Raw genomic sequence first — 12,422 nt, 5'->3', positions numbered from 1 at the left:
ATTCAATGGGGGGAAATCAGAAGCCAACATTCCATACAAGAAATGCCACATTCTTGGTACACAATATAAATAAGAGTAATTGCAAAAGAAGATACATTATTTCACCCTAGTGAACAAATCATTAGACTCAATTTGCTTTATCACAGACATATGAAATATGCTCAGCAGTTGTAGAAGTTGCTTCTTATTTGTTAATATTTTCAGAGGTGTAGTCATGCTACTCTCTTGCAAAAACCAATCAGAGTCACCTTAAATTACAAACTAATTCATTACTGCAGAAGTGGACCTGAATCCATGGAAGCTTATTCCAAAGTAAGTAAACTTATACCCCACCTTCCTGCTTCTGGAAAAACCACTCAAGGTGGATTATAGCATAATTATAAAAACAACAAACTGTTTAAGCAATAAAATATAATCAAAATAGTTTTCCAAATATATATATTAAGTTTATTAGTGACAGTCCAACGTACTTAGGTTGGAGAGAGTAGCTTTTAAAAAAGGAGGTATAACAGGCATTGCTGCCCAGAGAATATACATTCATCTCACTGTTGCTTTCGGTGAACTAGGATGTTTTTTTGTTTTTGTGGGGGGAGGATAGCCACCTGCAAATTCTGTATGACAAGCTACAGAGAATGAAGGAAAATGCAGGCATGCACTGAGGAAAATACCCCTTCTAACTCTCTTAGAAACCAGCTTCCATTTGCTTCCTGTTAGTTAAACTACTACTCCAGGTGCAAATTAGTGCAGAAATAGAAATGTAGAAGTGGATACAATAAAAAAAAAAAATACCCAACATTAATGTGTAGGTCCTGTCCTTGTTTGGATAACTGAGCAGAACTCACCCCATGCAGAAGCCTGCAGATGCACCATCCAGAGAAACTTTCTGCACAGACATAGCTTTTATTTCTAACACCTCCTCCAGCTGCAGCAACCAGTTCTTGGATTCAGTAATTTTTGTAGGTGGCTTTTTGAAGACAATAATAATTGGTCCTCAGGGTTATGAGAAATATCATGAAAGCATGGCTGTGATTAATCTTGTACACACACAAACACACAGCCAATCCACAATCTTCTGCTGAATTAGAACTAAACCAGCTGAACGGGTTGATTCATACTGCCATCATAAATGAACAAACATTTTATTTCTGAGGTGTTAACCTTTCAAACCCAAGACTGTTTCCAGACTGGCTTTAGAAAGGGCATTTTATATTAAGCTACAAGAAAACAAAAAGTAGGGGGGGAATGAAAATTTTAAGCAAACACTTCAAATGCAATTGATTTTTTCTCCATCCCCCCAAATGTCACTTGTACTTGGGTAGTAAAGAAGCTGTTTTTATTATAACATGAAATAAATTCATAATGGCCTTATAATATTCATTCTAAGATGCATTTTTTTCAAAGTCATAGGTTCATTTAAATGCTTTTTGTTGTAATGTTTTGTTGTAATATTTTCTGCTAGTCACTGCAATTTGTAACCAAAATACCGAAACTAGCTAGGAACCTCCAGAAAGGAAACATTTCCTCACATTGGTGATGTACATTCTTGTAACACAGATGCTGAGACAGGCAAAAACCACACCAAGCTGCATGTTTTCTGGTAGGACTGCAGCCTCTGATTAACCCCCATTTAGCAACTGGATTTTGCGGTTTCACTTCAAGTTTGTTTCAGCTGACACACTCCCAGGGAAGTGCCAGAGCCAAGCCGTAGAAGCCAGGACTTCCTTATAAAGTTCTGCTCAGAAAACCAGCCACAAGTTCCTATGGTTCATTGAGCTGATATGGTTCAAGCTTCAGAAGCTTTATAAGGCACCTCAGGGAAACAAAATGACATTGCCAGTGGTACAGCAACAAAGCCAGGGTCTCTGGTCTTCCCTTTCTAAATCTGTGAAAAGTTACGTGAACATGGATGGACAGTCTCTCCAACACTCGTTGACAAAAGGCTCACTGAGTAACTGAACCCCTCAAGAGAAAACAAATGAAGTAGAGGGCTATATGTGGTTTCACTGGGGCGGAGCAGTTATTAACACTTTTAATAAAAATTAAGCCACAGGTCATATTGAAAATAACCTACAGCAAGCACAGAATCGTCTACAAAAAAATGTTGACAGCAAAGTAAAGTCAGTAAAGCACTTCTGACTGATTTGTCCTAGAAGTGGAATCCTAACTCACAGTAAATGACTAATCTCTCTAATGCAGTCATCTGGATTTTTCAAAGCACTTACAGACACTTACAGAGTGGCCCTAGTCCACAGGTTGGGAACCATTTTCAGCCTAAGTTCCAAGTTCCCTTCTGGGCAACCTTCAAGAGGCCATGTATCTGTGGTGGATGAGGCCAAAGGCACAAGTGGGTGAAACAACAAATGTAAATTTTACCTTTGTACAGCAGTGTGCTTTCTACCAGACACTCATTCACAATTCTTTATCCTCCATCCAGGGAAGCAAGAGGCATTATCAGAGTTTAAGGACACTTTCGAGCCATGCAAAAACACTCAAGGAGGGTGTGATATGGGGCTGGGGAGAGGTGTGGGGAGCGTATTGAGGGCCAGACAGAGAGGGTTGGAGGGCCTGAAGTTCCCTACTTTTGTTCTAGCCAAACCACATTTATCTCAACCTTCTAGCTACATTATGGTGATAATCAGAGCAGCCTACCTTCCAGGGCTATTGGTGAGGATTAATGCAATAAAAAAATCTGAAACACTTGGAGGACTTGAAATATGCTATGTAACTGACTACCTATTATTGTTTCTGACTGCAGTTTAAAGAATTTGACAGGATCTTGCAAGGCTGCTCCTCCAAGTTTCAAGTTGTGGGCTTATTGAACCTTACTTACTTGGAAGTATAACTTGAAGTTACTTGTTGATGTTGCTAATCTTTAAGCTATTAATTTTTGAAAGCATGGCATAAACAAACAGTACTTTACAGGTTGGGCTCTAGCAAAACAGAGGACAATGGAGCCACATATATTCAAGGGAGAGGATTGCAACATCTAACCTGTTCATATTTCTCCAGCTCTGTGTGATAGATCTGTCTGATCTGGGTCAATTTGGCCCTGTAATCTGAATGTTCAATAGAGTTATCCGAAGATCCACCAGAAGCTGCTGCTGCTGCTGCCGCCGCCGCCGATCCTCCACCTTTCTCAGGACCTGAAACCCCTTCTGCCAGAAGCATATTGTCCAATCTCATTAGCTGGGGGTCAGGAGGGTCTTCCTCTTGAGCTCCTCGGATGCTGAGACCTTTAGGTGAAGGAAATAACAAGAAGAAAAATTACCTAAGTTAATATATCCTGTTTCCAGTAAATCTGCTAACTATTCCACCGGCTCAGAGAAGGGAAAGCAGCAGGAGTCACACACACACTTTGCTGCGAGCCATTTTCATATGGATTTGTGAAGGCTTCCAATCCTAGCAGTTGTCGTTCAAGGAGGAAGGTATTACTAAGCGCTCCATACACACTATGCTAAAAAGTAATTATCTTTCAAGATCTTGAACCAAAATAGCCCAAATTCTGCATCAAGAAGAGAAGAATTCTGTGACTTGAATAAGTTAAGCAATGCATTCACTGTAATGCAATGTAAGCAAATGGCTCAAAGTACTCAAAGTATCACAGAAAGCAGAAATATTAAACAAGGACACTGTTCCTACAATAATATGTTTAGGAGGTCACACCAATTGCTAAAGTCTGCCTTTTACTGTTGATGCAATAATATGAGCAGCAGTCAAGGACCAGCAGACTATTCTAAAGAGTTGGCAGTGGACTGAGCCACTGTTATCATGAGCTGCTTTGTAAGCTTTTCGAGCTTTACCTGAGGATAAAAATGTTTACTGTATTATAATTAAATATAATAAATTTATTCGCTTATTTTGTACCACATCCATTAGTAACAAAGAATGGTATGCAACAAGAAAGTTATGAGGGTTAGTAACCTGCTTACAATTTTTAACTGGAATACCAAACTGTCTATTCAGCAAAATATTCCACAAGTGTATTTTGCGCAAATACAATGGCTTGAGGTTATTCCTGGTTCAAGGAAAAGCAGGGAGGGTTCCACTTCACTGATGGGGCAAGGGATATAGTACTTTATATCCTTCCAGAGGATCAACCTTCCTGAGGAGATACTCAGTCATTAGGTCTTAGACCTACTGAATGCAATATGCATAGTCTGCAGTGCCCAGCTCTGCTGTAAAGAATGCTGTGATGTATGCAGCCTCAAAACCACTTTGTTTTTTGGTTTTTTAACCACTCAGAAAGTTTAAATTGCCATTTCATGCTAAAACGTGTTCAAAATTGCCAGCATTGTTATCAGCAGCTAGCAGAGAAGCACCAGCGTTTATTTTAAAATAATAATAAAAATAAATAAAATTTCCGCCTCTAGCCAGAGGATCCCAAAATGACATCCAATCACCAGTCTCATCTGACTATTATAGATCAAGGCTGACAATTTGTAGGTTTAATCAGGTCAAATGGGCTTGCTGCCAAGATGCTCTCAACACCACTGAAAAACAAAGTTGAGATATAATTACAGTTGGGGGGGGGGGAGAATCACTAGAGCCATGCTCCGTGGATCGGCATTTCTATTAAAGATGCAATACAACCCAAAAATATCCCAGCTCAATTAACCTCTTCAAATCGGTTTAAAAGCAGGTATTCCTGACAGATCCCCTCAGGGGGAGGAGCTGGCACCTACTGAGTCTGCAAGCCGATTCTGCCTTCTGTGGTGTTCATGTTGTTGTTTATACACAGCGGCACACGAGCTCTGCATCAGGTGCAGCTGACATGACAGTAACATCCATAAACTGCCAAGTGTTCAGCTCAGAAGTGGCAGTTAAATCTGACTCACTTGCATGAATCTAGCCCAATTCCTCAAAGGTGTGGAGGTGTAGAAGGAGACAGATTTGTGACCGGCCTGCCCTGCACAAACATCAGCCAATCCCTTGTCATATATTTGACACATGTATTTAAAAAAAAATATCTTTGAAATCAACCACCTTTGTAGCAAGCATCAGTTGCCTGCAATATTGTTAAGACAAATGAAATGACTCACTGCAAAATTGCTTATCTTTATCATTGATAGATGGTCAAGATTTGAGGGTGCATACATGCACGGCTATACATATGCATGCCCCACTAAAACGAACGGATGAATGCATCCCTCTTTAATATGCAGAATGGCAACTGTAATGCCCTATTGTCCAAGAATGCACAACCAGAGCAAGATCTGGGCAAAAAGCAGTAAGCGGGTGTTAGGGAAGCACAATTCTATAGTGCATGTTTGGTATACAGAAGATCCCTGGTCACTGGCATTGCTGGGTAACAAAGACCCTTAATAATATGATATCCACAAGCTCCATCCCATCTCTAATTTTTGCCAAACCATGCCCCACCGTGGGATGCAGCACCACAGGTTAGGAGTACCCCATCTCGTACTTAGAAGCTGCGTTGGAGTGTTACAAGTGCCTCATATGTTTAGTGAGTTAGGGCAGTATTATGACCTCCAAATTGCTGGTGGAGGACTGAGTTAAAGAAGGAGTGTGGCTTGCCTATGTGAGTTCTTGGCAGAGGTGACTTTCAGTCCAGGGACTTGCCAATTCGTAATTCATCCTCTTAGCCACTATGTTACACAAGCATTTTTTCCACACATCTGTAATAACTTTAAAGTTGTATGATTATATGGGGTGGTTGATTGTAGATACTGAGAACTTACTGAGAATTTTAAGTGCTGCCCCAACTTCTCATATTTTTTATTTCTCCATCCACCCTCTTTATTATTATATACATGTTGAAAACCATGGGCGTTAAAAAGGGGGTTGCATTTTCTCCATTTATCAGTGAATCTTATTTTAATTTCATCAGCCTACTTCAACAAACCACACCAAATAATTTGAATGCCACATCCATTGTTCTTCCTTCCCCCTTTTCAACCTGGCTTCTGCTTCATCTTACCCAGATCTGAACACACACTGCAAAAGTTGGTGAGCAATATTCTGTCTGATATGTTGCTTTTCTTGTCCCCACCCCCCAACCCATAAAACAAGCTTCTTCTTGACATGATAAGAATCTCACCATTCCACATTCAGCATTCCACATTCAGAATTGTGTGTGTGGATTCTAAAACGTTTGGAAGGCAAAAAGCCAACTTGATAAATTATCACATGTTTCTTCTCCTCCCACGTCTCCAGTACACCCCAATTACCATCAAATTCTAAATTTGTTTTTGGGATACTGACACCGGAGTTTGTTCACTGCTTGGACTTGACAATGCACATTTGCTTCCTTGTTATAAAATGTTTCATCTTTGCTATTTCATCTTATCAGGTTCTCATTAAAGCATTAAGCAATCTTCTACATGGTTAGTCTATTCCTGCTAAGGGCTTCAATTCCTCTCCTAAGGAAAAACAAACAGGCTTTTGCTAATTTATATACGTTACTTCATTAACTCTATGAGAATTTTTAAATGACTGCTCACTGAGCTAGGCAGCTGAGTGCATGCTTTGCATGGAAGGAGCCTCAGCTCTAGTCTCCGATATTTCCAGTTAAAAGATTCTGGGAGAAAAAAACTCTGTTCAAGACACTGGATAGACAAGGATAAGATGGACAGTATTGGGCTAGATGCACCATTAGTCCTATTTGAAGAAAAGAGTTTTGAGAGAGGATGGCAGGTATCCTTATAACACTAAGATGGGCAAAAGGTAGATTGGGATCTACAGGTAAGTCTCTGGGTGATTTTCAGTAGATAACAAGGATTCCAACCCCCAGTAACTTGACAATTGTTTAACCCCCAGTGAGGTCAGCCTGGCACCTTTGATGACATATTTTCGGCACAAAGTAAAAACCTACTGTTTTCTCAAGCTTCTGATGATCTATTATAGTTTTGTTTTTGCTGTCAGTATGCTGACAAACCTTCCGCGGCTGCATGGGGGTGTTTTGTATTTTTTTTAATGAACTGCATGGAAGCTTTAATAATGTGCTGCTATTATAATGTATTTTATTTATGCTTATGTATTTAATTAAGCTATATCACTGTGGTGTATGGGGTGTTAGGGGAGGAGTAGAACCTCTGGTGGGTGACAGACACATCATGTTCCTTCTGGGTTAGTTTGTCCTCCTTTGGCCCCGACTCTGCACTTAGCTCTCATGTGTGACTCCTAGAAGTTGTCAGCATGTGACAGCGGCCACAACCCGGGAATGGCTTCAGCTGGCCAGCTAAACCCGGTGAAGGTAGCTGATGGGTCTCAAACCCTTGGTGAGTTAGGGACTTCCCTGAATGCAAAGACAGGCTCCGGCAGGTTGAGCAGATGGGACCAATAGTGGGTCCAATGGTCAAGAAGGTGGTTTCTGCATGTGCTGTAGAGGGAAGTGAGGGGCAGATGGAACTTGTCAACCTGGTAAGGCAGCCCATATAGGAGAAGGAAAACTCTAACCCTAAACCTCCACTGCCTTGTGGTATATCTTTGGGAGAAGAAAAGGCTAAGGAGTAAACCCTACACAAATCTGGAGTGGAGTCCCTAAGGCAGTTGGATGGCTCCTTCCAGCAACTCCTGCAGCCAAGCTGGTGCCAAATGTATTATTCTGCTTTCCTTTGGCCTACATCAGGCCTACATGCACCCTGGGAAGGTCACTTTGGTGCTGCTAACACAGCAGTTTTTCTTCACCCCAGAGGTACACTCCATTGTCTCTCAAGACAAATGGATGCCAACAATATAAGTCACTTGGAGACCTCTGTATAATAATAAGCAGTCTACTAAATACAGTGGTACCTCGGGTTACAGACGCTTCAGGTTACAGACGCTTCATGTTACAGACTCCACTAACCCAGAAATAGTACCTCGGGTTAAGAACTTTGCTTCAGGATGAGAACAGAAATCGTGCGGCGGTGCAGCTGCAGCAGCGGGAGGCCCCATTAGCTAAAGTGGTACCTCAGGTTAAGAACAGTTTCAGGTTTAGAATGGACCTCCAGAAAGAATTAAGTTCTTAACCCTAGGTACGACTGTACTAAAGATAATAGCAATAACAACAAATAAAAAACAAGTTACCACCCTGCCCTGGTTGCCCTTGTTTTAATTGCCTCTCTCTCAAACTTAGTGTTCCTCATCAGTTGATTAAGTGTATTAAATGGTTGCCTTTATTAGCCTTTGTACAACTATGCTGGTCAGTTTCAGCGCTCTGTGTTAAAAGCCGTCAGCTGCAGTAAATTCAGCCATAGTTCTGTACGTGTACATTATGGTTTCCTGATGTAACGCTCCATGAGATGCCTTATATTGCAGATGCACTGACACAACCACAACCACATTTTTTTCTCTGGCTCTACTACCAACATAAGCTGTTTTGCATCTGCCTCTCACTGGTGGATTGGGTGGGGTGGTTGAGAAAAGAAAGATGTTTTCACAAACCTGAAATCTGCCTGCCACTACTCTGTGGTTTTCAAATTTCCAAGACTCTGGGCACCTCTTCCATATTGACTTCCTATGAAAACCACCACTACCTGATCATATTCAACACAGGCCTGAGGGTACATATGTACCTGCAGGAGCTTATGATGGCAATCAGAAATGGGAGACCAGTCATTTTCTGGCCATGGCTAGTATTACAGTATAAACATGACACAGTTTGAAAATTGCACAGTTTGGAACAAGGGCTATGAAACTGCTAGGGCAAAATGGCACAGCTGTTTCCAGATAACCTTGGATTGTTTCCAAATGAAACCTGTTTTGACTACTTGCAGTGAGTTCTACCCCAGTTCTTGGCAAGTGATACAGTCCATTGCATATGCTGGTACACCAAGAGAAGGGGGCAAGGATGAGCTTTTAACATTTATTCTGGTTTGAGGCACTACTTAAGCAACACCTACAAGACCATGTGTGGGGAAAAGAGGATGTACCATTTCCATCTCTATCTTCCCTCGTTAATTTTTGAATTACTGTTATCAACACAAGTATATAATGAACAAGAAGGCTGTTCTTCTATAGACTGGCTGATGGGAAGGATTGTCCTACTCTAGGCCTTTTGATATTGACTGGATAAAAATCTACTCTGTCTTCCTGGGTCTGTGTTTCTCTTCCTTTAAAGAGGATCTCACAAGCTCACCTTATTTGCCGAGCCAAGCCTTTCCTTTATTCAACAGCTTCAGACAATGGATGCTACCTAGCATCTGCCTTTATAAATTATGCACCAATAATATATGTATTTTTGACATATAAGCTCACACTGTGGCTATTGTTTCTCTATTTTTATTCCTCAGTATATCAACCTACAAGTTTATTACTGCTTAGCTCGCTGACCTTTCAATGCATCGTGGTATTAAGGTACAGAGTGGGCTTGAAAGAACACAATAATACATCACTTCCAGCACAACTGGAGAGGTACTAATGGCACTGGAAGTGCAAGGACTCAAGCTGGAGAGCTAGGCATCGGCCTAAAGCCAAATCTTTCCACATTAAATATGGCAGCTTGAGCTGGTACACCTTTGATAGATCTTTCAGGACCACTTTCATGCCTGACAATTTCTTTTCCTCTAGGCAAAGTTTCAAAAATCTTCATGGGTGAGCCGTAGAGTTAACCACAAACCTGTTTGCTCCCTATTTCCATCTACTTAAAGCCACACCATTCATTTTGGTATCTGCAGGATCCAGACAAATCACATAAACAGACGCTAAAACATTGTTTAACAATGAACTTGGCTTTGTTATAGAACCACAGTTTTAGCATATCTTTCAGCAGATCCTAATTAGCTGTCTTTCAACACGCTGTGCACCTGCCCCCACAGATAACAGACGAGCGCGCCTGCACAGGCGACGGCATTCAGAGGCCAATAAATAAATTGCAGGTCAAAATTATTACAAAGCTTTTCCTCCGAATAAACCCATCTCCTTCACAATACAAAGCCGTCGATATGAAAAGCACCTAAAAACCCACTCAAATGGTATGATTACAGGGGCCGTTTGAGTTTAATAATCCGACTGTAGTTCAGGCATTTTCAACAGCTCATTAAGGGTTCATTAATATATGGGCAAGCTTTTGAATTATAAATAAGCAGATTAGAAACCCGTGGTGTCTGAATTGTATAGTAGGTATCTTGGCTAACAGAGTAATATTGCAAGCACAATGAAAGGTTGGCCCAAGAGAGTTCTTCTGGAGATACAGGGCATGGCTTTTTCCATCTTATTTATTAATTTCATAAAATTGTAAAGTTGGAAGGGACTACAGGTCATCTAGTCCAACCCCCTGCAATGCAGGTATGTTTTGCCAGTTGTGGGGCTCAAATCCATGACCCTGAGAGTCTCATGATCTACCGACTGAGCAATCCCTTTGCCTTGCTTGTTCACCTTGTGAAGTGCATATGTGTTATTTTTCTGAAGTGGTAAATGAACCATTTTAAGACATGCCCACCACTCACCATATATATATGGACCCTGGTGTTCCACAGAAAGACCAAAGACTCAACTCAAAGATGTAATCACCACCAAATCACCTTCCTAGTTCCATAAGAGCAGTCTGATTGGCAAGAAAGATTCCCATTGGGATTCTTCATTTGTGGTTTTTAAAAATAAGGACAGCCACTGACTCATTCTATAGATTTTAAGCTTTCCTGATGGGGAAAAGCTTTCAGGCCTCTCTAACTTACTCATTGGACTCTCCTCAAAACACACCACTCTCATCAGGCAACATCCCATGATGGCCCTGCTGTATTTCCTTTTAGGGTACTTTTGCCTGACTAGAATGTATCCTTGAACTTTGATAATACATTTTGCTTGGATGGATGGGTGTGTGTGAGTGTGTGTGGGTGTGTGTGTAGAAACTAGCCTCCTGTACAAAGATAAAGTTCACATTCATTGCTCTGCTTATTTTTGCTTCTAGGCCCACCCACCACTGGTATATGTCCCTGGGAGATTGCTCAGAAGTGAATGCGGCCCCTAGGCTGAAAAAGGTTCCCCATCCCTGACTTCAAGAATTTGGTGGGGGTAGAGAAACACCATCAAGAGACAAAGACTGCTGAAGTTCATTTACAAAGTCACAGGCTAAGAGCTGAGGTTGTCCAATCCCCAACAAACCGAAAACTACAGAGATCTTAGCTGCTAGCTCTATTTTGCCTCCTTGAGGCATTTCTAACAAGAGAACAGATATCTGAATATGCCTGCTCTTCATTTTCTATATGGCATCAGCAGAGAATTATGACTGCTCTCATATAAAAACACAATTTAATGTTGTCACGCTGCAATATTGTGTTGGTGTGGCAATTAACATGGCTAGTCTTAACACAAACCCTGAGAGCCATGCCTAGCCTCCATCTACACCACTAGCTTCCCCAGCAGCCTCTGAAACCAGGAGGACTCTCTCCAGAAGTCAGTGGAACACTAAAATAACACCATGAGCCACAAAGCACAGCTACCGTATTTACCACCAAATCTAACGCGCACCTGAATTTTCAAAACCTTTAAACTAAAAAAGTATTTGCTATGTCAGCAGTGTTTATCAAGCTTGCAACTGAATCTAATGCACCATCAAATCTAATATGTACCCTAGGTTTTGCGACATAATTTGACCAAAAAGGTGCACATTACATTGGAGTTAATATGGTGATTCATACTTTCTTGTCTGCACAATTTACAGTCTGCACAAATGCAGCAACAACACCATGTTCTATCTCCCAGGGTCTGCTAGCCAGCCAGGGTGGTGAAGACTACTGACATTACTTTATAATTTATAAAACCTATAAATTATAAGTTTATAATTTAGCTCTTTAAGGCCATGATCAACTTTAAAAAAGAGAAAGAAACTGACATTAAAGAACACAGATTGTTTATCACAAGAGGTGCACATAATAAGGCCTATGTACACAATTGGTCTTCTTGCATGTTCTCTGCTCTCCCCCCCCCCCCACATGCTGCTCAACTCCCCAAACTACACATTATGACTGGTTGTTAGAGTCTATTTTATTATGTGCTTTGTAACTTCTTCCCCACTTCCCCTCCTTATTAAACATAGGTACTCAGTATCATAGGAGCCCACAGTGCTACAACTCACAACTTGAGACAGACTAAAAGAATATGTTATCAAGATTATTGTAGGAGGGTAGCAAGCAAGCAAACCCACCTCCATATTGTAAAGATTAATCTGGTCACCCTAGCAGGGCTCAAACCACATAAACGTGGGGGAAACCTGGGAGCTGTTGTGGAGTAAGAAAAGAGGGAGGCAATGTTAATCAAACACAAACACACACACACACACACACACACACACACACACGATGAAGACACAAGTTGGCCCAGAAACACACAGATCTGATCTGCACAATTACTTTTATGTGCATACAGTATCTACCCTGGTGCATCAGTCATCTCGTGTAATGCTAGACAGTAGGTTGCAGTTGTCTTGTGAATAGCGTAACAGCTCTGTGGATCAGACCACAGGCCCTCTGGTCCAGCATTCT

General features: G+C 41.2%; 1 protein-coding gene across 11 annotated transcripts in view; it reads right to left on the bottom strand.

The window, feature by feature from the left end:
- PBX3 (PBX homeobox 3) overlaps positions 1 to 12,422 on the bottom strand; it is a 239,621-nt gene that overhangs the window by 47,460 nt on the left and 179,739 nt on the right. For all 11 annotated transcript variants that reach the window (XM_081847694.1, XM_081847699.1, XM_081847695.1 and 8 more), the window contains one exon: positions 2,992 to 3,233. In XM_081847694.1, coding sequence (XP_081703820.1) covers positions 2,992 to 3,233 — 242 coding nt within the window. The remainder of the gene's footprint in view (positions 1 to 2,991; positions 3,234 to 12,422) is intronic.

This window comes from Podarcis erhardii, assembly GCF_964252035.2.
Source record: "Podarcis erhardii genome assembly, chromosome: Z".
NCBI lineage: Eukaryota > Metazoa > Chordata > Lepidosauria > Squamata > Lacertidae > Podarcis > Podarcis erhardii.
This window is presented reverse-complemented; position numbering and strand designations above follow the sequence as displayed.